This window comes from Cebidichthys violaceus, unplaced genomic scaffold, assembly GCF_023349555.1.
Source record: "Cebidichthys violaceus isolate CVI_PGR_0920_01 unplaced genomic scaffold, fCebVio1.0.p SCAF_22, whole genome shotgun sequence".
Lineage (NCBI taxonomy): Eukaryota > Metazoa > Chordata > Actinopteri > Perciformes > Stichaeidae > Cebidichthys > Cebidichthys violaceus.
Window position 1 is genome coordinate 2727573 of NW_027176395.1, and position 23142 is coordinate 2750714.

Consider the following 23142-nt stretch of genomic DNA (forward strand, 5'->3'; position numbering starts at 1 on the left):
GCAGGGTTTCAAGCTCCGCTTTGTCTCCCTCACCAACAACAGCTCTGACCTCCTTCTGCTGTCAGAGGAGGACGTTGACTTCCTGTTGTCGTGTGGTCGACTCGCACTCTCACATTCACGTTCCTGCTGAACGTGTTTCAACTAAAAGAACAACTTCTTTATTCATGAAGAGAACGTAAACCCTCAGAAGCTTCTCTCACTAGATCTACGACTTTGATAAAGTCAAATGATTTCTAGAAAATCAATTTGTCCATTTAATTGATGAAGTAAATGTAACCGGAGACTGAAGTCACCTCTCTGTTTGCTTGTTGGAAAAGGTCATGACTCAAATGAAGCTGCTTTTGAAGTTTCCCTGAGCTGAGACGTTTCAACATTATGTAGATGAGAAATAACGGATTTCTCAGAAAAGAGGCAGAAAAGGTCGTTCGGCTAAAAATATCTCAAACCATTTGTGGAAAAAGTGATGATCGGTGTCTGAGGAGATGTGAGAGCAGCACAGCTGCACATCAGCACAGTTTGGAGCGACTGACTGATGTCGATATAGATCTGCTTAATCCTAAGATCTGCTCGTGTAAAAGTTTACACTGAAATGAAGGTTATTGCGTAAACTTTTCTGATTTAGATTGATACTGTATGTAAACTTGATCGTCATTTTTTTTTGGACAAATATAGATCAAAATCAATAAGTCATTCAATCTGACGTACTTTTTATTGAGAAGAAAATCAAGATGTTAGGAACATATTATTGGCTAATTTCTTTATGAACGCAAATATGCTGTGACATAAAAAGCTGTGCAAATACATCGATAAATTCTATTTACAGAAAGATGAAGTCCGTTCAGGCTTCAGCTCCGCTCTCAGTCCTTCTGCTTCCCGGCTGAACTCTGCAACCGACAGAAAGGACACAATGTCATAACGTCACAAGCTCTTTCTTATTACTCCTTCATTCACATATTAAAATGTACAAAGCCTGTTTTTACAGGACGAATAATAGAATGTGTGCATGTTTGGATAAAAGGTGAAGGGACGGGAAACAACATGGAGATCATGTGGAACAAACCTGAAGCTTCCACACCAAGAACACCACGAAGGCTCCATAGATGCTGCTCTTGAAGATGAGAACAGCGTAGGAGAGTTTGGCATTCTGTGTGATCTTCAAATATTTCTCTGCAGAAAGTTCAAACATTTAGTGACACGATTCAAAGACCAAACAGGACTCTGAATAGTGAGGCAGTGAGGTGTTCAGAAACACAGAATGATACGTACCTCTTGTCAGGACTCCTTTAGCTGATGGAAGAAGAAGAAGAAGAAAAGCGTTACACAGATGGTTGTTGATGTAGTTCCAGTTGCAAAGAGAACATGTTGAGGTCATTTCTGAGTTTCAAATGAAACCTACCTTCTACCCCATAGACTGAGTCTGAATAAAGTTCATTATGCGTCCCATTGAAGAAGCTGACGGTGCAGGTGAACTCTTTGTTGAGTGTGAACCAGTATTTGAAAGGGACCCTCAGCCTGCTGGTGATTATGTAAGACTCGTTTTTCCGGAGGGCAGCGCTGTCGGTTGCCACACCGTCGGTGACATTCTTCCTGTCGATCTTCCAGTCTACACTGACATGGTCTGGGTAGAATCCAGTGGCCACACAAACAATGGTCTTGTTCTTCTTTGTGTTGTCGTTCCTGTCTTTATTCTCCCACTCCTTTGGTGAAGGTGGAAGCACTTGGACTGTTGGTGCGGTGATATTAATTCCTGGTTCTGCAAGGACAAAAGGACATGAAACACTAAATTAAAGCTGCACGGTCAAAGTCCTGCAGATCCAAAGAGAAACCTGAAACATCTTACATCTAACAACAACAGTAACAACATGGCTGTTTTTGTTCTCTTCGAAGCAATGAACAATTCTTTATTATCTTACCAAGAACTGTCAGTTTGGTTCCCTCTCCGAAATAAGCAGGCAAGCTGCTGGAGCACACCGCTGACTGGCGTGTGAAAAACTGACTACAGCAGCTGATTAAACTTAGCTTGGCTGGTTTTCTTTTGCCAACAAGTACACATACAGTACAACAATCACCATGTATGTCACAGATATTCAAAAAAATACTCTTTTTTTTTTTTCCGTTTACTTCTTGACCAAGTAAAGAAGCACTGTTGTATGAGTGAGACAATGTTGGCTGTCGAGGATACTTTTAGTGCAAAAGGTTTAGTCACTAATGACTTAACCTAACAAAGTAGGCGTCTGGAGCTAATGCAACTTTTTTTCTGCTGTACAATTGAGAGATTTATCGTATTGCGTCGATTTTTACATTTTCTTTGGCACTTTTGACAACAAACCTACACAGCAGTCACTGAATACAATACTTAACATTATTTACTCAGTAAATCAGCAGATTTAGGATCAATGAAGCTCAGGAACAAACATTTATACATGTCATTTTATTTTATTTTTGTCATTTTCTTACCCAACACCGTCAGTCTGGTGCCACTGCCAAAGTAAGCAGGGTCGTAGTTCACACTGATACGAGGCTATACAAGAAAAACTGCTCAGGCTTCAGCGCTGAACGCTGTCCACTGACTTTGTGCTCTTTTTTCTTTTCTTCAGCTTAGCTAAAAACGTTTAACTGTGTGCACAAAACTTAAGAGAAAGGCTTCCACCAAATGAAATCTCAATATTATTGAACTGCTAATTTAAGGTCCATTTAAGAGCATGAGATTAAACAAACATAACTGGTAGCAAATTTATTTTGATATCATTCTCTGTGATATCTTTTGATAGGATACGTCTGTATATATCAAATCATTCTAACTGTCTTACCTAGAACGGTGAGTTTAGTTCCAGCTCCAAAGTAAGCCTCCGACTGTGAACTCACAGTGTTTCACAGCGCTGATAAGAACTGGCTTTAGAGGAATAATCTGGGCGTAGAGCCAAATGTTTTCTTGCTGCTGTACGTTTACTGGAGAACATAGACAACGCTGGTTTCTACTGGCACAGACTAACTTACTAAGATAACTTCTTTCACATTTTACACTTTGTACACTTTTGTTCACTACTATCAAATATGTCTATTGAATCAAATCTTAGTATTGACTATAATCTTAACACACAAACAGGCCGATAGTCGTCTCGTCTGGGACGTTTCTGTGCAGGTTTTCTTACCTAAAACGGTGAGTTTAGTTCCAGCTCCAAAGTAAGCCTCGGTGTAGGAGCACAGAGACTTTCCACTGATACAAAACCTCTTCCAGCTGCCTCTTTATCTGAGCCACTATTCCAACGCTGTCCCTCTTTGACAACTTCAAGAATTTAATCTACTTTAGTTTGCAAAAGAGTCAAATGTTCCTCTACTGACCTTCACCTCTTAAACATCTACATGCATTTGTGACTATTTTAGGATGATTTATACCAGGAACAGCAATAATCATGGTTTAATCTCTGCTTGTTAGGAGTCAGTCGAGCTTTAGAGTGAATTAACAGTATCCAAGACACATCAGCAATATCCTACCTGAGCAGTATTTAATGAACTTTGAATGTTTTCTTACCTTGACGGTTTACTTACCGAGAACAGTTAGTTTAGTTCCCTGACCGAAATAGGCTTCGTACTGACACAGTGTTTAAGCTCAGGAGCAAAAAGCTCCGAACAGAAGGTCGGGTACATAAAGTTTGTTTAGGAACGACTCCAATTACAGAGCTTGTTACATTTGTTCCGCTGTCTGGCCGTAGACTTTATCAACGACTGTATATAGAAAGTATATTTCTTACCTAAAACTGTTAACTTAGTTCCTCCACCGAAGAAAGCTTCACCACTACCAGAGTCACAGTGAGCTTGATCAGTGCTCAAAACAGCACAACATGCTGCTTTTACTCTGCGTCTTTGAATTTATTTGCTTTCAAATGTTCTTTATTGTATTACAAGTCTTACTTACCGAGAACAGTCAGTTTAGTTCCCTGGCCGAAATAAGCTTCAGAATTGGCACAGCGGTGAAGCTTAACATCAAAAACCACTGAGCTGAACTTGAACTAAAAGGTACATTAATAATAATGTATTTCTTAATGCATGACCCCAATGACACATGTTATTACATTGGTTCCATCTGAACCATCCTTGACTCACCCAGAACAGTCAGTTTGGTTCCTTTTCCAAAGTAAGCCTCTTTTGCATTGTCACAGTGCAGAAATACTGAGCATGAAACTCCTGAGTCTTTCTCTACCACAATTATCTTTGGAAGGTTTTTACCAATACTTCTGTTTATACTAAGACTCCACAGCAATGTGACATTTAACACAACTCAGTAATAAACTGAAGTATTTACCGAGAACAGTCAGTTTGGTTCCTTGGCCAAAGTAAGCAGGATCATTGTAGGTCACAGTGTTTTCACTTCAGCTCAATATTTCAGCTTTTAACAACAACAGTTTAGTGTCTTCACTTTCAAACCGACATTTCAACTATTGTGAGTTTGTACCAGTGAACTGCAGCAGTGACAGATGCTACTTACCCAAAACAGTGAGTTTTGTTCCCTTTCCAAAGTAAGCTTCAGATCCAGTGTCACACTGAATGTCTCCTCTACCAAAAAGTCTCAAAACGTTCCATAACCCTCATGGTGAAGCACAGTGTAATAATCCAGAGGATGAAGAAGGCTTCAACATGCAGGATGAGCTTCATAATGTCCAAATATCTTGCTTTTGTCAGGATGAATAAAAGAAGCATCCCAGTGCTCCACATATGATTTAAAACTTGTTTTTTTTAAGCTCATTTTCAACCAATTTTTCAATTAATGTTGACTTTCCAGTTCCAGTGTGTCCTGACAGCTTACACACCTTCAGATTCTTGATTTTTCTGCTCTTCCAAGTGTCCCAGGTAGCATGTAGCAGTCTACACAATGGGCGTCAATGGGAGGAGGTTTTTGTACAGCGGCTCTATAGGATTGTATCACCGTGGCCCCCTGTCCCCACGGTGAAAAAGCATCACACAAAAACCTGAAGTCTCTTTCGTTCCCTCCTCTCTCCTTCCCCCACCCAGCGTCTCCGTATCTCAGCCTCCATCTCTCTCCGTGTGAGAGAGCAGCTGTTCGGGTCGGGCTGACTGGCGGCTGAGCGGCCTCCAACCCTGACTGCTGCTATTTCTGGGGAGGCTAAGAAAAGAAGCAAGAGCGCTGGGAAGGAAGAGGGAAACTGGTCTTTGTTTGTTTGGAGGTGTTCAGAGGGAGTGACGTCTCTGCTGGTCACACCTCTTCATCCACCCAGGAACCAGTGAGCTGAGGAGACGCACATTTACGTAGAGGATTTACTGAGGAACATTGTGTAATGTGAAAAGTGTCACTTTGTCGTGATGAACCTACAGATAATTCTTACTTTACTCTAAGGACAATCTTTGCAGATAACATTTAGCTTAAATGCTATGACATGTAGCATGGGTCTGTTCACTGTGTTGTATCACTCCCTAAAAAACCTGACCTTTAATTAATAGTATCATTAAACTACATGAATATCAATAATGGTTTGTGTCCCTTTAATTCTACTTAACATGGAAGTTTTTTAGTGTCTAACAATTTAGCATAATCCTGTCTTTAGTCCATGTTTCTATTCAACATAGTTGTCCCTCATTGTATTTGCTTTGTGTGTGTTGCATGTCTTGTTAGTAGTATAAGAGTCTCCTGAATGATGATACTACTTATATTAATGTTCTCACTTCTTTCATTGTTTCTGCACGCATTGTAAAGGGTCAATATTGCATAACTTCTATTCTGCTTTTAGGTTTACTTTGTAACATCTGCTTTGGGACGACAGATGAAAAAAAATAGCCTCTTGGCTTTAACTCTGGCACATTTACAGCAATGTTTTTATGAATGTGAACTGTCCCTTATCAAATAAACCAATAAATGAGAAATAATGAACGTAACCATGCTGAAAGTCATCACGAGCAGCTGACTATAACAACACCGACCTCCCCTTCTACGTTCTGTGATGACCTCGCTTTTAACGACCGCGTCTCAGTGCAATCCCACACGGACCCTGTAGAGGTCAGTGCGCGATAACCTCTACTTGATAAGCTGCACACAGATGTGTATAATATGAGAGTGTAGACTTGAGCACAGAGCGACACAGATGAGACACTGTAGAGGAAAACGGTGTTGGTGCGGGATGTACAAGCCTTAAAATGTGAACACCTGCTCATTTATCTGAGCTGATCAGCTTTGTGGTGTTGCAGGAACGTCACTGATCTGTGGAGAGGCGGTTCCTTATACCTTTCATCAACTAGTGGAGTTTCTCATGCTGTTTTCATTTCTGGCTGATGTTCCCCTTCATTATATTCTTGTCACATTGATGTAAGTCGCCTGTCATGCTGCTACAGACATTAACCCTCCTCGTTCATCCCTCCTCCCTGTCCTCTCTTCCTGGTTTCTTCTTGAGGTTTTTGTGGAGCTGCTCAGGCTTCCTGAACCATTGTGCTGCACTGGAGGCACAGTAAAACACAGCTGAGTCTCCGGCCTCAACAGGGTGGATCTGCAGAGAGGAGCGAAGCAGCGCAGGCCTGGACATGGTGTACTTGGAGTCGTTGAAAGGAGCTTCAATGCTCCCCGTGTCTTTGCCGTGAGAAAATGTCACCAGCTGTATTCTCCCACTGCTGCCTTGTCTGTACCAGTACATGTAGTAATTATCCGCGGTATCTTGTTCACACTGCAAAGTTACAGCCGGGTCTCCTTCACGGCTGAATAAAGATGGAGGCTGCTGAATTTTTACACAGAAGGAGGAATCTGGAAAACAAGAAAAAAGAGAAGTAAACAAACCATAACTAAAAAAAACAAAAACAGTTTTCATTTAACTTAATTTAAATGTTCTTACTCAAGAAGATTAGAACTGCAACCCAGAAGCGTGTCATTGTTGCAGTGATTTTATTGTTGTTCAGAGTAAATAAAATCGGACTCTATTGCCTTCTATCAGGCGGACCGGCTGCAGGTGTAACTCGCCGTCCTGCTACAATCACAACTTCTGAAATATGCTCTGATCCTCCCCTTTTCACCAGGAACTCATTCATGTTGTTTCACAGGTTCATACAGAGCCTCAGGCTTCTAGTGGACACGGAGCAGCAACTGCAGGTTCAGAGTTCCTGAACTCCTCTCTTATTATCACATATATAATAATACGTATTCAAGAGAAACAAACTGGTGTCATGGATTTTACATGAGGAAATAATGATGAGTCATGCATTAGTTCGCCATCCAATGTCAACTTTCTCAATACACACTCAATGATTGCACTCATCTGCACTTTAATATGTCACTGTCGTTGTTTTTATTTGTATTGGTTCCTTTTGTGTTCAGATCAATTTGTTTAAAAAGATGTTGGAAATGAATTCCCTTTTTATATTTTTTAATTCAACAAGCAAATTGTTGCCTTTTAGCAGTTTGAAGAAGGCAGAACTGAGAAGACTTTAAGATCTGTTTATTTATCATTATCACGATATTCAACAACGTTCTTTAATATTTTCCTCATATCATGCAGCCCTTATACTGTATGCATACATAAAGTAGCCCCAGTGTGCCGTACCCTGCCCTACTGGATCAGTTGCTCTTTTTTTCTTTATTGTTCCACTAATTTAATAGAAAAAACCAAACAAGCCACAGCTCCTTCCTGCCTGTGAGCCGTCTGTGACAGCCACCCACACAGATTTGTGTATGACTGTCTGGCCCGCGTGCATCACTGTGACTGGCAGCACAGTAGTAGGTGCTGCTGTCATTCAGGAGCAGCTCAGTGATGTTGAGAGAGAAGCTGTTTTTGGGAGCGTCGATGGACGACTGGAAGCGCCCCGCGGTTCGGTCGTGCTCTTTGGTGAGGAACTCCAGTGGACCTCCGTGGTGGGTTTGTCGGTACCACGACATGGTTTGGCTGCCCATGCTCAACCCTGGACCCATGTTGCACTCAAAGTTCACCGTGAGTCCCGGGTGGGACGTCTGATCTCCGGACTGAAGAACAACAACCGTGAGACCTGCGGCACAACGAAGGATGATGTTTTTACTGTGCCTCACCTCGACCTACAGAACTGTGAACTCCCAGAAATATACGACGGGTGGGAAGTGTGTGTTAGTGAGCACATCCATAGTGAGTTAACACACAAAACCCACCTGAGTGTAAGAGAAGCGACAGATAAAGGACTGTGGTAAACGTGTCGGCGATGAGCCTCCTCCCAGCTGAATGAGTCACGCATCACTCTGTTCGGCACACATATACCACGAGGTCACGTGATCACATGACATAATTGGGACTGACTGTTATTCCCAATCAGTGGTTATGAAATGAGACTTTGGAGGCTGTCTTGTGCTTTTAGACTGAGGTTGCCAGTACTTTGTTTTGTCAGCATCTGAAACGGTATTCAGAACATCTTCATCAATGTACATTCTACCTTTAAAACTGAGACGCATTTTGTTGATAGTATTTATGGTAGGGTGGTGCTTCTCTGCTCAGTGCTAAGATAAACTGGAATGTATAAATGCTTTTTAAATCATGAATTTATCACAAACAATAAACAATATTTTCTTGTCTTATGTGCTCTAATCTCTTGTGTTGTACTTTTGTTTAAGATAATGTAGCGACGATTCTCCAGGAATCTATTTGATAAACATAAAAGAATGTTTAAACATGATTTTATTTGTGCTGAAACATTCAACTTCTCTGTTTATTGATCGACAGAAAATTAACTGACAACTATTTTGATAATTGATTCATATTTACTATTTTTCAGTGCTGTATCATAGTTAAATAGCTTCATGTTTTCGACTGTCGGTACGAAATTGACAATTAATGAAGCGAAAAAATAAATTACAGACTATTTGATAATGAAAATATTGTTTTATTTATTGTGCATATTTAATGTAATTTTTAAAATATTTTCCTACTTTGTACAGCAACTGTTTTATAACAAATTCCCTCCGGATAAATTAAGTTCTATCTTACATTAATAGATAGTTCAGCTCCATCTTTAACTGCTATTATATAGTCAAATAGTTTGAATGTAACAATTGTAGCTAAAACAATTAATCAAAAGGAGCATTTTTGATTTAATGATCAAGAAAAAATGCCAAACATTTTTCACTTCCAGCTTCTTCAACATGAGGATCGACTGCGTTGTAAATTGTGCATTGATTGATAATGTGAACAATTATTTCTTAACTTTGCTTTAATGTGCATCTTTCTGGTGTATGGCATGAATGAGGCTCGATGAACACACCTGTGGGCCTTGGTGGAACGTCATTGGTCAATCCTGATTAGGCGGGTTTTTTTACACTGACTTTGCCCCGCCCACTCTGTTCCGCCACGCTGGCCGTCCACTTCTCAACAGAACCAATTAAGGAATCATTTAGTGTATTAAGCCGCCAAAGAGTCCGCCATAAACATGTTCTACAGTTAGTGTGAGTCAGTTCTCCTGTCGCTTCTCTCCTCACAGACTTGGCCAAAGGTAAGCCTTTGTTTCTTGTGCTGACACGTGAGTTGATGTTTGGACTTTGTTTACTGTCTTTGTATTCTTGGTTTAACTAACACGTGGCTGAGCTAACAGTTGCTGGGCCGATCTAAAGCTGCAAATTGTCGCCCTTAGAGGTCGCTGTTGTCGATCTACGTGCAACATTTGTATTGGAATTGACAATGATTGTGGATTTGCTGAACATCATTTTTATTTGGCTTGAATGGTGATGGTTTGGCACTGCAATACGAAAATATTAGATCGCTCTATAGATGAATGTTATAATTTAACACACACTGTGCAATATGTAAATAATAGTCCAGTGCAGGTGTAGAACAAATGACCTTTATAGGCCTACACAGTGCATAGTTCTTACTTATGCCTTTTTACATGTATGTTTAAGTTTGCTTATTTGCTTAGTTTATAACTTTTGTTTGTTTTGTATACTTATGCAAATGTATCTCCTTCATACTGAGAGCTACTGAGTCAACTGTCACTCTCATGATCATGAGAACATCAGAGAGAGAAACAGAGAGCAGGGTTTTTAGTGAGGGGCTGACATTAAACCACATCACTGTGTTCTGGCAGCGCAGAAATACACAGCAGAGTCTGATAGATTCACACTGGGAACAATCAGAGCTCCTGTTTGGACGTCTTGTCTTGTCATCTTGAACCGATGTTCAAACTGCTTCTCATAGTTGGGGTCACTGCCAGTGTAGCTGTATCCAATTAAATGAATCAGACCGCTCTGTGTTTGCTGGTACCAGAGCATTAGATTAAGACTGCTGTCATTATGTTTGCATTTAATTTCTACGGCGGCTGTGTCGTTGACTATTCTGGGATGAGATGGCTCAAACGTCACACTCTCTGCATGATCTGTGGGGAAAAACACAGATTTAAAAAAGCAGTTGATACAGAAGCCACAGTGAAAAAATCATTCATATATTGTTGTGTTGCAGCTAAATGATTTACATTGAAGCAAGATGAGAAGAAATGCGATCACAACTGGTGCCATCCTTCAGGTTAATGCTGTAGCAGGAGGAACACAGCTTCCTCCAATGGTGCTTTAAGAGAGACGCCACCTCTCGTGTGTGCAGGAGCAAGAAGAGGGTTTTTAGTGAGGGAGTGGCATCAAACCACATCACTGTGTACTAGCAGCGCAGAAATAAACAGCCGAGGTTGACGGGTTTGCTTTGAGTACGATCAGAGCTCCTTTCACTGTGTCTTCTCTTGTCAGCTTGAATTGTTCTTCAAACTGACCCTCGTAGTTTGGGGGGCTGGTCCCGTATCCGTACCCAATGAGGGTCATGGACATAGTGTCCTGTCTTTGCTGGTACCAGAGCATTGTTAGAAGGCTAGTATCATTATGGCTGCACTTAATCTGGACCTCAGTGCTCTCCTCCACTATCTGGGGAGGAGATTGTTGAAATGTAATGGCGCTCACCTGACCTGTGGAGAAAAGCAGATTTATAAAATGTCAATGATGCTAAAAAACAAAACAAGAAAGTATTATTATCTTGATTGTTTAGCATGTTATATAATTATTAATATAAATAGTGACTACTTTTATGTCAGTCAGGACGAGATCTTACAGTGAGAACAGATGAAGAAAAAGATCAGCATACATGAAGACATCATCAAGCACTGATGTGAGAAAAGTATTTCCCTGAGAGTAAAGTTAGGCTCAGGGTGAAAGAGGGCGTGTGTGTGTGTGTGTGTGTGTGTGTGTGTGTGTGTGTGTGTGTGTGTGTGTGTGTGTGTGTGTGTGTGTGTGTGTGTGTGTGTGTGTGTGTGTGTGTGTACATACAAATACAGTAGTATTTTCTTTACTTCCTGTTGCTTCTGCATCTTGTTCCACAGTATGACGTGTAGAAATGAGTCTAGCACCATCATCAGGTCAAATTTAATTTAATTTATGTCTTGACTTCCTCAGTGCATTTGGCTACGCTGGCTAGCTTTCTGCTTTTCACTTCTTGGGACTCTTTCAATTGATTTATTTTTCACTGAGCTTTTCTTTTGGTTGTTTGGTATTTTTATGATCCTTTCATGCTGTTGATTTGGTGAAATATGAATACATTGTATCGAGTGTGTTGAGGCTGAACTGGTGTTTGTTTAGGTTGTTACTGCTTTGCTTTTCATTTCTTAACATGATTTAACATCACCAAGAATGGTGTTCACTAAAACTCACTCTTTATTTTCAACATCTGGTCTGTTCACTTTCTTGAAGACTCATTTGTTATTTTTATTTATTGTCAGCTATTTTTTTTTTGTAAATTGCAGCAGCTGCTTTGTATAAATTGTGAGAATCAGAAATTGATTTTGTCTGATGAAATGAATTACATTTTTGCCTGCATGTTGCAATCATCAAATCCATCTCACTTTCATGATTCTTTGAGAAAGTCTGACTGTGAGAAAGCATATTATTGTTTTCAGTCGGTTTTAAAATCGGTCTGTTGTTTATGTCAGAGGTCATGTATCTGTAATGCAGCCTTCCTCTCAGGATCTTAAACGTGAGAACATGAGAGAGAGAAACAGAGAGCAGGGTTTTTAGTGAGGGGCTGACATTAAACCACATCACTGTGTTCTGGCAGCGCAGAAATACACAGCAGAGTCTGATAGATTCACACTGGGAACAATCAGAGCTCCTGTTTGGACGTCTTGTCTTGTCATCTTGAACCGATGTTCAAACTGCTTCTCAAAGTTGGGGACACTGCCAGTGTAGCTGTATCCAATTAAATGGATCAGACCGCTCTGTGTTTGCTGGTACCAGAGCATTAAATTAAGATTACTGTCATTATGTTTGCATTTAATTTCTACGGCGGCTGTGTCGTTGACTATTCTGGGATGAGATGGCTCAAACGTCACACTCTCTGCATGATCTGTGGGGAAAAACACAGATTTAAAAAAAGCAGTTGATGCAGAAGCCACAGTGAAAAAATCATTCATATATTGTTGTGTTGCAGCTAAATGATTTACATTGAAGCAAGATGAGAAGAAATGCGATCACAACTGGTGCCATCCTTCAGGTTAATGCTGTAGCAGGAGGAACACAGCTTCCTCCAATGGTGCTTTAAGAGAGACGCCACCTCTCGTGTGTGCAGGAGCAAGAAGAGGGTTTTTAGTGAGGGAGTGGCATCAAACCACATCACTGTGTACTAGCAGCGCAGAAATAAACAGCCGAGGTTGACGGGTTTGCTTTGAGTACGATCAGAGCTCCTTTCACTGTGTCTTCTCTTGTCAGCTTGAATTGTTCTTCAAACTGACCCTCGTAGTTTGGGGGGCTGTTCACGTATCCGTACCCAATGAGGGTCATGGACATAGTGTCCTGTCTTTGCTGGTACCAGAGCATTGATTGAAGGTTAGCATCATCATGGCTGCACTTAATCTGGACCTCAGTGCTCTCCTCCACTATCTGGGGAGGAGATTGTTGAAATGTAACGGCGCTCACCTGACCTGTGGAGAAAATCAGATTTAGAAAATGTTAATGATGCTAAAAAAAACAAAACAAGAAAGTATTTTTATCTTGATTGTTTAGCATGTTATATAAATATTAATATAAATAGTGACTACTTTTATGTCAGTCAGGACGAGATCTTACAGTGAGAACAGATGAAGAAAAAGATCAGCATACATGAAGACATCATCAAGCACTGATGTGAGAAAAGTATTTCCCTGAGAGTAAAATTAGGCTCATGGTGAAAGAGGGCGTGTGTGTGTGTGTGTGTGTGTGTGTTTGTGTGTGTGTGTGTGTGTGTGTGTGTGTGTGTGTGTGTGTACATACAAATACAGTAGTATTTTCTTTACTTCCTGTTGCTTCTGCATCTTGTTCCACAGTATGACGTGTAGAAATGAGTCTAGCACCATCATCAGGTCAAATTTAATTTAATTTATGTCTTGACTTCCTCAGTGCATTTGGCTACGCTGGCTAGCTTTCTGCTTTTCACTTCTTGGGACTCTTTCAATTGATTTATTTTTCACTGAGCTTTTCTTTTGGTTGTTTGGTATTTTTATGATCCTTTCATGCTGTTGATTTGGTGAAATATGAATACATTGTATCGAGTGTGTTGAGGCTGAACTGGTGTTTGTTTAGGTTGTTACTGCTTTGCTTTTCATTTCATAACATGATTTAACATGACCTGTCTGTGCCAAGAATGGTGTTCACTAAAACTCACAATTTATTTTCAACATCTGGTCTGTTCACTTTCTTGAAGATTCATTTGTTGTTTTTATTTATTGTCAGCTATTTTTTTGTAAGTTGCAGCAGCTGCTTTGTATAAATTGTGGGAATCAGAAATTGATTTTGTCTGATGAAATGAATTACATTTTTGCCTGCATGTTGCAATCATCAAATCCATCTCACTTTCATGATTCTTTGAGAAAGTCTGACTGTGAGAAAGCATATTATTGTTTTCAGTCGGTTTTAAAATCGGTCTGTTGTTTATGTCAGAGGTCATGTATCTGTAATGCAGCCTTCCTCTCAGGATCTTAAACGTGAGAACATCAGAGAGAGAAACAGAGAGCAGGGTTTTTAGTGAGGGGCTGACATTAAACCACATCACTGTGTTCTGGCAGCGCAGAAATACACAGCAGAGTCTGATAGATTCACACTGGGAACAATCAGAGCTCCTGTTTGGACGTCTTGTCTTGTCATCTTGAACCGATGTTCAAACTGCTTCTCATAGTTGGGGTCACTGCCAGTGTAGCTGTATCCAATTAAATGGATCAGACCGCTCTGTGTTTGCTGGTACCAGAGCATTAGATTAAGACTGCTGTCATTATGTTTGCATTTAATTTCTACGGCGGCTGTGTCGTTGACTATTCTGGGATGAGATGGCTCAAACGTCACACTCTCTGCATGATCTGTGGGGAAAAACACACAGATTTAAAAAAGCAGTTGATACAGAAGCCACAGTGAAAAAATCATTCATATATTGTTGTGTTGCAGCTAAATGATTTACATTGAAGCAAGATGAGAAGAAATGCGATCACAACTGGTGCCATCCTTCAGGTTAATGCTGTAGCAGGAGGAACACAGCTTCCTCCAATGGTGCTTTAAGAGAGACGCCACCTCTCGTGTGTGCAGGAGCAAGAAGAGGGTTTTTAGTGAGGGAGTGGCATCAAACCACATCACTGTGTACTAGCAGCGCAGAAATAAACAGCCGAGGTTGACGGGTTTGCTTTGAGTACGATCAGAGCTCCTTTCACTGTGTCTTCTCTTGTCAGCTTGAATTGTTCTTCAAACTGACCCTCGTAGTTTGGGCTGTTCACGTATCCGTACCCAATGAGGGTCATGGACATAGTGTCCTGTCTTTGCTGGTACCAGAACATTACTACAAGGTTAGTATCATCATGGCTGCACTTAATCTGGACCTCAGTGCTCTCCTCCACTATCTGGGGAGGAGATTGTTGAAATGTAACGGCGCTCACCTGACCTGTGGAGAAAAGCAGATTTAGAAAATGTTAATGATGCTAAAAAACAAAACAAGAAAGTATTTTTATCTTGATTGTTTAGCATGTTATATAAATATTAATATAAATAGTGACTACTTTTATGTCAGTCAGGACGAGATCTTACAGTGAGAACAGATGAAGAAAAAGATCAGCATACATGAAGACATCATCAAGCACTGATGTGAGAAAAGGATTTCCCTGAGAGTAAAATTAGGCTCATGGTGAAAGAGGGCGTGTGTGTGTGTGTGTGTGTGTGTGTGTGTGTGTGTGTGTGTGTGTGTGTGTGTGTGTACATACAAATACAGTAGTATTTTCTTTACTTCCTGTTGCTTCTGCATCTTGTTCCACAGTATGACGTGTAGAAATGAGTCTAGCACCATCATCAGGTCAAATTTAATTTAATTTATGTCTTGACTTCCTCAGTGCATTTGGCTACGCTGGCTAGCTTTCTGCTTTTCACTTCTTGGGACTCTTTCAATTGATTTATTTTTCACTGAGCTTTTCTTTTGGTTGTTTGGTATTTTTATGATCCTTTCATGCTGTTGATTTGGTGAAATATGAATACATTGTATCGAGTGTGTTGAGGCTGAACTGGTGTTTGTTGAGGTTGTTACTGCTTTGCTTTTCATTTCATAACATGATTTAACATCACCAAGAATGGTGTTCACTAAAACTCACAATTTATTTTCAACATCTGGTCTGTTCACTTTCTTGAAGACTCATTTGTTATTTTTATTTATTGTCAGCTATTTTTTTGTAAGTTGCAGCAGCTGCTTTGTATAAATTGTGGGAATCAGAAATTGATTTTGTCTGATGAAATGAATTACATTTTTGCCTGCATGTTGCAATCATCAAATCCATCTCACTTTCATGATTCTTTGAGAAAGTCTGACTGTGAGAAAGCATATTATTGTTTTCAGTCGGTTTTAAAATCGGTCTGTTGTTTATGTCAGAGGTCATGTATCTGTAATGCAGCCTTCCTCTCAGGATCTTAAACGTGAGAACATGAGAGAGAGAAACAGAGAGCAGGGTTTTTAGTGAGGGGCTGACATTAAACCACATCACTGTGTTCTGGCAGCGCAGAAATACACAGCAGAGTCTGATAGATTCACACTGGGAACAATCAGAGCTCCTGTTTGGACGTCTTGTCTTGTCATCTTGAACCGATGTTCAAACTGCTTCTCATAGTTGGGGTCACTGCCAGTGTAGCTGTATCCAATTAAATGGATCAGACCGCTCTGTGTTTGCTGGTACCAGAGCATTACATTAAGATTACTGTCATTATGTTTGCATTTAATTTCTACGGCGGCTGTGTTGTTGACTATTCTGGGATGAGATGGCTCAAACGTCACACTCTCTGCATGATCTGTGGGGAAAAAACACAGATTTAAAAAAGCAGTTGATACAGAAGCCACAGTGAAAAAAATCATTCATATAGTTGCCGGATTTCTTTTGCTACTTTTGCAGCTAATTACATTACATGGAAGCAAGATGAGGAGAAATCCGATCACAGTTGGAGACATCCTCCCGTCCTTCAGTGAGAGTCTGTAAAGAGACACACACTCATGTGAAGAGGGTTTTTAGTGAGGGAGTGGCATCAAACCACATCACTGTGTACTAGCAGCGCAGAAATAAACAGCCGAGGTTGACGGGTTTGCTTTGAGTACGATCAGAGCTCCTTTCACTGTGTCTTCTCTTGTCAGCTTGAATTGTTCTTCAAACTGACCCTCGTAGTTTGGGGGGCTGGTCCCGTATCCGTACCCAATGAGGGTCATGGACATAGTGTCCTGTCTTTGCTGGTACCAGAACATTACTACAAGGTTAGTATCATCATGGCTGCACTTAATCTGGACCTCAGTGCTCTCCTCCACTATCTGGGGAGGAGATTGTTGAAATGTAACGGCGCTCACCTGACCTGTGGAGAAAAGCAGATTTAGAAAATGTTAATGATGCTAAAAAACAAAACAAGAAAGTATTTTTATCTTGATTGTTTAGCATGTTATATAAATATTAATATAAATAGTGACTACTTTTATGTCAGTCAGGACGAGATCTTACAGTGAGAACAGATGAAGAAAAAGATCAGCATACATGAAGACATCATCAAGCACTGATGTGAGAAAAGGATTTCCCTGAGAGTAAAATTAGGCTCATGGTGAAAGAGGGCGTGTGTGTGTGTGTGTGTGTGTGTGTGTGTGTGTGTGTGTGTACATACAAATACAGTAGTATTTTCTTTACTTCCTGTTGCTTCTGCATCTTGTTCCACAGTATGACGTGTAGAAATGAGTCTAGCACCATCATCAGGTCAAATTTAATTTAATTTATGTCTTGACTTCCTCAGTGCATTTGGCTACGCTGGCTAGCTTTCTGCTTTTCACTTCTTGGGACTCTTTCAATTGATTTATTTTTCACTGAGCTTTTCTTTTGGTTGTTTGGTATTTTTATGATCCTTTCATGCTGTTGATTTGGTGAAATATGAATACATTGTATCGAGTGTGTTGAGGCTGAACTGGTGTTTGTTTAGGTTGTTACTGCTTTGCTTTTCATTTCTTAACATGATTTAACATCACCAAGAATGGTGTTCACTAAAACTCACAATTTATTTTCAACATCTGGTCTGTTCACTTTCTTGAAGATTCATTTGTTGTTTTTATTTATTGTCAGCTATTTTTTTGTAAGTTGCAGCAGCTGCTTTGTATAAATTGTGGGAATCAGAAATTGATTTTGTCTGATGAAATGAATTACATTTTTGCCTGCATGTTGCAATCATCAAATCCATCTCACTTTCATGATTCTTTGAGAAAGTCTGACTGTGAGAAAGCATATTATTGTTTTCAGTCGGTTTTAAAATCGGTCTGTTGTTTATGTCAGAGGTCATGTATCTGTAATGCAGCCTTCCTCTCAGGATCTTAAACGTGAGAACATGAGAGAGAGAAACAGAGAGCAGGGTTTTTAGTGAGGGGCTGACATTAAACCACATCACTGTGTTCTGGCAGCGCAGAAATACACAGCAGAGTCTGATAGATTCACACTGGGAACAATCAGAGCTCCTGTTTGGACGTCTTGTCTTGTCATCTTGAACCGATGTTCAAACTGCTTCTCATAGTTGGGGTCACTGCCAGTGTAGCTGTATCCAATTAAATGGATCAGACCGCTCTGTGTTTGCTGGTACCAGAGCATTACATTAAGATTACTGTCATTATGTTTGCATTTGATTTCTACGGCGGCTGTGTCGTTGACTATTCTGGGATGAGATGGCTCAAACGTCACACTCTCTGCATGATCTGTGGGGAAAAAACACAGATTTAAAAAAGCAGTTGATACAGAAGCCACAGTGGAAAAAATCATTCACATATTTGCCGTATTTCTTTTGCTACTCTTGCAGCTAATTACATTACATGGAAGCAAGATGAGGAGAAATCCGATCACAGTTGGAGACATCCTCCCGTCCTTCAGTGAGAGTCTGTAAAGAGACACACACTCATGTGAAGAGGGTTTTTAGTGAGGGAGTGGCATCAAACCACATCACTGTGTACTAGCAGCGCAGAAATAAACAGCCGAGGTTGACGGGTTTGCTTTGAGTACGATCAGAGCTCCTTTCACTGTGTCTTCTCTTGTCAGCTTGAATTGTTCTTCAAACTGACCCTCGTAGTTTGGGCTGTTCACGTATCCGTACCCAATGAGGGTCATGGACATAGTGTCCTGTCTTTGCTGGTACCAGAGCATTAATGGAAGGTTAGTATCATCATGGCTGCACTTAATCTGGACCTCAGTGCTCTCCTCCACTATCTGAGGAGGAGATTGTTGAAATGTAACGGCGCTCACCTGACCTGTGGAGAAAAGCAGATTTTTTTTTGGACGGAACTGTAATGGCAGCAACAGACAAAAAGACCATAAAGTATCTATATCATTTATGCAACATGATTTTTAGCAATTTAAACAAGTTCCCCTGTCAGATTCTTGATCAAATTTGAGATCTTACATGAAAAGCAGATGGAGAGAAACCCCAATGTGTGCACAGGCGCCACCATCGTCAGACACTACTGTGAGTAAAGTACTTGTCAGAGTAATGAGGGAAGGCGTCTGTTGGCGCATCACTGTATCCTCTAACAGCTCCATGCCAGGTGCTGTACCTCCACCTGTTGGTGGAATCTATTCAGGACAGTCATTTGCACAACTGCAGGTCATCGCTTTTCATCAAAACACAGAGGTAGATTTTTGAAGCACACGATCAATAATACATTTGTATTACTTTCTTTAGAGCAGGTTATTCATTATATCCTTTCTTTCACCTTCCTCACTTCCATTTGATTTAACTTTAACATCTATAGTTAAAGTCACTGATATGATCTCCTCCACAGTGTGGTTGACTCTCAGATGAACAGCCTCGTCTGTCTTCTGAACGCTGGTTATCGTCAGAGCTTCTCCTTCCACTCCGCTGCCCGAAAAACCAGATTTGAACAGATATTCATAATCGGTGTCATTCTGGCAGCGGTGCTTTTCTGCAGAACCGCTGGGAAGACTGGAGATGCAGTGGGTCCACTGAGGGATCAGCAGAGACTGAGAAACTGTTATGGTTGTGATGCTGTTACCAGCATCACAACCATATCTGCTGAAACACTTCAATCATTGTTATATCTTTACCTATTTTTTTTTATTCATCACAAAATTGATGAGTGGAAGTTTTTATTTTGTATAGATATTAACTTTACCTGCAGCCCAAAGCATGAAGAAAGTCAAGGTCTGGAATCATTTAATGTTTGAAGGGGAAATTAATGACAAGACAAAGAGCCAACACTTCTGTGTGGAGGAAATGACATCATAGTTTCTGCCGTGTTGAATAGCGGAAAGAGTCGACGACACTCATTAGCATTAGGGAGCAGCTGTGTTTGTGATCTCTACGTCAGTGTTCAGTCGATCTCCTGTTGGATTCGTACGCCGTTGCTTGTCTCCCTCATCACTTTTATGGCGGCTGAAGTACGCTGCTGTCTTTACGGAGCAGCTTAGGTTGGATGCAGCTGCATGTCTGATACTCTGGTTCACCAGCTTTTTGTGAAGGAGCCAGAGAGAGTTGTACCACTGTGCTGACTCGCTGCACAGAAGTACTCGCCGCTGTCTGCTGGGTTCACGTTGGAGACCACTAGCTGAGCTCGGCCCTTTGAGTGGCCCGTGATGTTGAAACGGGCTTCAAAGTTCTTCTCCAGGTTTGAGTTTTCATAATGAAGCAGTCCGATCAGCTCCATGGCTGCTGACTGGTGCCGGTATCAAAGCATGTAGGGGTAGTTGTTGTCGCCATGGTGACAGTCAAGACGGGCTTCTTCTTGTTCAGGTTTCGTCAAAAGACTTGCTGGTGATTGTTGGATTAAAAGTGATGGTATCACAATGTCTGGAGTACAAAAAGAAACAAAGTGAAGGTGAACAGAAAGGTTGTGTTGGTGTCATGAGGAATTACAAACTTCTTATGACTCTTACCTGAGAGCAAAGACAGAGAAAAGAACCAAAAGACGAGCATTTTGAACAATCCTCACAATCCTAATGTTCTCAGTGGAGACTCAAATCTTAGCTGTGACTTAAGCAGAGACATGCAGAGGCATCAATGGAAATACATGAGTGTGAAATCTGCCTTTTTATTGTACGTTTTGTAATGAGGAAGGAGGAGCTTACCGCTATCTTCATGTCATTCATGCAGAGATGACCTGAGGGAATCCAGTAAACATGAAGTTAAAACACTTATATGATGGTGAAAAATCTATATTATATGAAATCTTCATTTGTAGAATAGAGAGAGCTGATCAGCAGAAGATGACATTAATCAATGGCTGGGATATTTCTCTCTTTAACTTTTGCTTCTTACTGCACATAGTAAAGGGAACCCTAAAATATTTGAATGAATTAACCTTCATCACAGGCATTTTGCAGCAGTTTGAGACAGTGTCACATGGTTTCCCTGGTTTCCTGTTGGTGTGATGATATCTGCTGGATCATTATGGAGGTTTTTGTATGAGAGCGTCACTGTCTTCATTACTGTGCCTACTGGCTGCTCCAAAATATTCTCCGCTGTCTTCAGGGTGACTGAGGTTCAGGAGGTGAAGATGAGCTGTTTTCTCTCCATCTCCACTCACTTTAAAGCGGCTTTTAAACGCTGTCTCAACCGTAAGAGTTTTATACTTAACGTAGGCAATGAGCTTCAGGGAAGTGTCTCCTGCTGAGCGCTGATACCAGAGAATAGTGTCGTAGGTCGGGATTTCATGTGTGAGGCTCAGGGTGACCTCATCATTTGGTTTCCAAAACTGTTCAGTTGGAGTCTGAAACACTTGTTTTTCTTTGCTGAGGTAAACTCCTGTAAAGAGATGAAGACGGTATTGAATCATTGTGCACTGGGAATTGATTATAGTTTATTTATTGGAAAAAAACATTAACGTTTTTTTGAGAGTTAATTCCAAATGAAGAAGAAAAAGTGTCTTCATGACTGTACAATACCTTTAATCCAGAACACAGTGATGACGGTAACAACAAGATGAGACGGCATCATGTTGAGTGTGAAGAACCAACGGGTCTCTCTGCAGAGCTTCGTGGATCAGAAGGAGGGACAGGAAGTGATGTAGAGGAAGTCAGAGCGTAGATCATCACTTCATTCAGCCTGTCTGTGTTTTAGGAGGAGAGATCCTCCTCTTTGTCGTTCCCTGAACAACAGGAGGAGGAGGAACCTGTGAAAGTAACTGATGAGATCAGAGGGAGTCTGACGGACATCAGGACCCAGACAACCACCTGGGAAGAGAAAGAGATGTTATTTACATTAGGATAGATGGAAAAGTAAAGTTAAAACCTTTTCCATATTCAAAATAGTTTATTACCTGACAGACAGCCTTTAATTTTGAAATGCTACATCAGAATGTCCTGGTTCTGTCTGAGTGACACCTTGAGGTGGTCTGCTATTAACCTGAGGTGAAATGATTTTGTAACTATGCACAATTCAAAATCTCATTCATGAGCTAGCTTCAAATCCCATTCATGAGACAATTAGTCTAATTTCAGATTTGATTTTAGAGGAAATGGTGCATAGTTACAACATCATTTAACTTTAACGCAGGTTAATAACAGACCATCTCAAGGTGTCACTCAGAGAGAACCAGGACATTCTGATGTCGCATTTCAAAATTAAAGCCCTTCAAAATCTCCTTCATGAGCTAACTTCAAATCACATTCATGAGACAATTTGTTTAATTTCAGATGAGATTTTAGAGGAAATGGAGAGAACTAGAAGGCAGATAATTGTATCTTTGTTAATATAGAGGATATCAAGTCTATAGATTACATCTAGAACATGTGGCTTGACACATGTTTTTAGATCACATCCAAAATGTGTGAAGAGATTGTAGACGTCAGTTTCTGATCACACTGATTGTTACTGTTTGTGATGAGAATCTACTGATGGCTCTTCTGAGAGGACTGAGGTTTAAAGAGGAGAAGGAAGTGATGAAGAAACACCATCACTGACTGCACTAGTTGGCAAACATGAGAACTTCAAAGTAAAAGCAGCTCACTGGGAGGAGTTTCCCTCTGAGTAAAGAATCATCTTTATATTTCTGTGGCTTGTGGAGCTAACAGTCTACACACTGCAATGCAAAATAGACTAATTGGTTGGCTGCAAAACAAACAATGTGACAGATAAACTCATGTGTGTAACAGGTTATGGTTACTTAACCAACACTGTGTATTGATAAGAATGTTTGTGCGACTCCTGGTGGCAGAAAAGAGAACATGTTGTCTTGTGTAAAGGCTGGAGGACAGCCTCTGATGATAGTGGTTTCTCAGTAAGTTGATATTATAGAATTATTTCCTGTTTTTTTTTTTTTTTATAAATAACACACCTAATTAAACTGAAGCAATAAGGTAGAAACAGATTGACAGTAGTTATTGTTGATGTGATTGCATCAAACCAAAGTACAACCACAAAAGCAGGTGTTTGGGAGCTTCTCTGATAACGTTGTGTAGAGTTTTTGTAATGTTCAGAAGTTTTTTTTGTCAGTGTGCTTTGCTAGCTGCACAGTAGTAAACTGCACCCTGCTCAAGTCCAATGTCTCGGATGGTTAGAAAGCCGTTCTTTTCCGCATTCCCGCCCAAATCTCCAGATATATTGAAATGTTTATCTTTATATGGCACCTCCATTTGAACAGCTTGGAAATTCAAATATCCCATGAGTTTCATAGCTGTGTCTCCAGGTGACCGCTGGTACCAGAGCAT

General features: G+C 40.5%; 1 protein-coding gene and 3 long non-coding RNA genes across 4 annotated transcripts; all 4 read right to left on the minus strand.

The window, feature by feature from the left end:
- Window positions 1–690: 690 nt before the first annotated feature.
- On the minus strand, window positions 691–11112 carry LOC137877606 (T cell receptor beta chain MC.7.G5-like). The gene is made up of 7 exons (XM_068717612.1): window positions 11040–11112; window positions 10593–10896; window positions 4292–4368; window positions 1397–1753; window positions 1267–1287; window positions 1061–1167; window positions 691–884 (listed from the first exon to the last, which is right to left on the minus strand). Exons 1-7 carry the CDS (start codon window positions 11083–11085, stop codon window positions 858–860), a joined length of 939 nt encoding a protein of 312 aa, XP_068573713.1. The 5' UTR covers window positions 11086–11112; the 3' UTR covers window positions 691–857.
- Window positions 11113–13943: 2831 nt separating this feature from the next.
- Window positions 13944–15069, minus strand: LOC137877609 (uncharacterized). The gene is made up of 3 exons (XR_011103560.1): window positions 15023–15069; window positions 14406–14879; window positions 13944–14307 (listed from the first exon to the last, which is right to left on the minus strand). It is a non-coding gene; the product is annotated as an uncharacterized lncRNA (long non-coding RNA).
- A 904-nt stretch (window positions 15070–15973) lies between these two features.
- On the minus strand, window positions 15974–17003 carry LOC137877610 (uncharacterized). Its single transcript, XR_011103561.1, has 3 exons — window positions 16957–17003; window positions 16379–16813; window positions 15974–16264 (listed from the first exon to the last, which is right to left on the minus strand). It is a non-coding gene; the product is annotated as an uncharacterized lncRNA (long non-coding RNA).
- An 888-nt stretch (window positions 17004–17891) lies between these two features.
- On the minus strand, window positions 17892–18946 carry LOC137877608 (uncharacterized). Its single transcript, XR_011103559.1, has 3 exons — window positions 18881–18946; window positions 18297–18728; window positions 17892–18182 (listed from the first exon to the last, which is right to left on the minus strand). It is a non-coding gene; the product is annotated as an uncharacterized lncRNA (long non-coding RNA).
- Between the last annotated feature and the right edge of the window lie 4196 nt (window positions 18947–23142).

Excerpts from the sequence above, each read along its gene's own strand:
- LOC137877606 (XM_068717612.1), bottom strand. The coding sequence starts at position 11,085 with ATGATGTCTTCATGTATGCTGATCTTTTTCTTCATCTGTTCTCACT. Across the intron at positions 1,754-4,291 it reads TGTTCTCGGTAAATACTTCA|AACCAGGAATTAATATCACC; the intron begins GTTTATTACTGA and ends TTGTCCTTGCAG. Across the intron at positions 885-1,060 it reads TCTTGGTGTGGAAGCTTCAG|AGTTCAGCCGGGAAGCAGAA; the intron begins GTTTGTTCCACA and ends TGTCGGTTGCAG.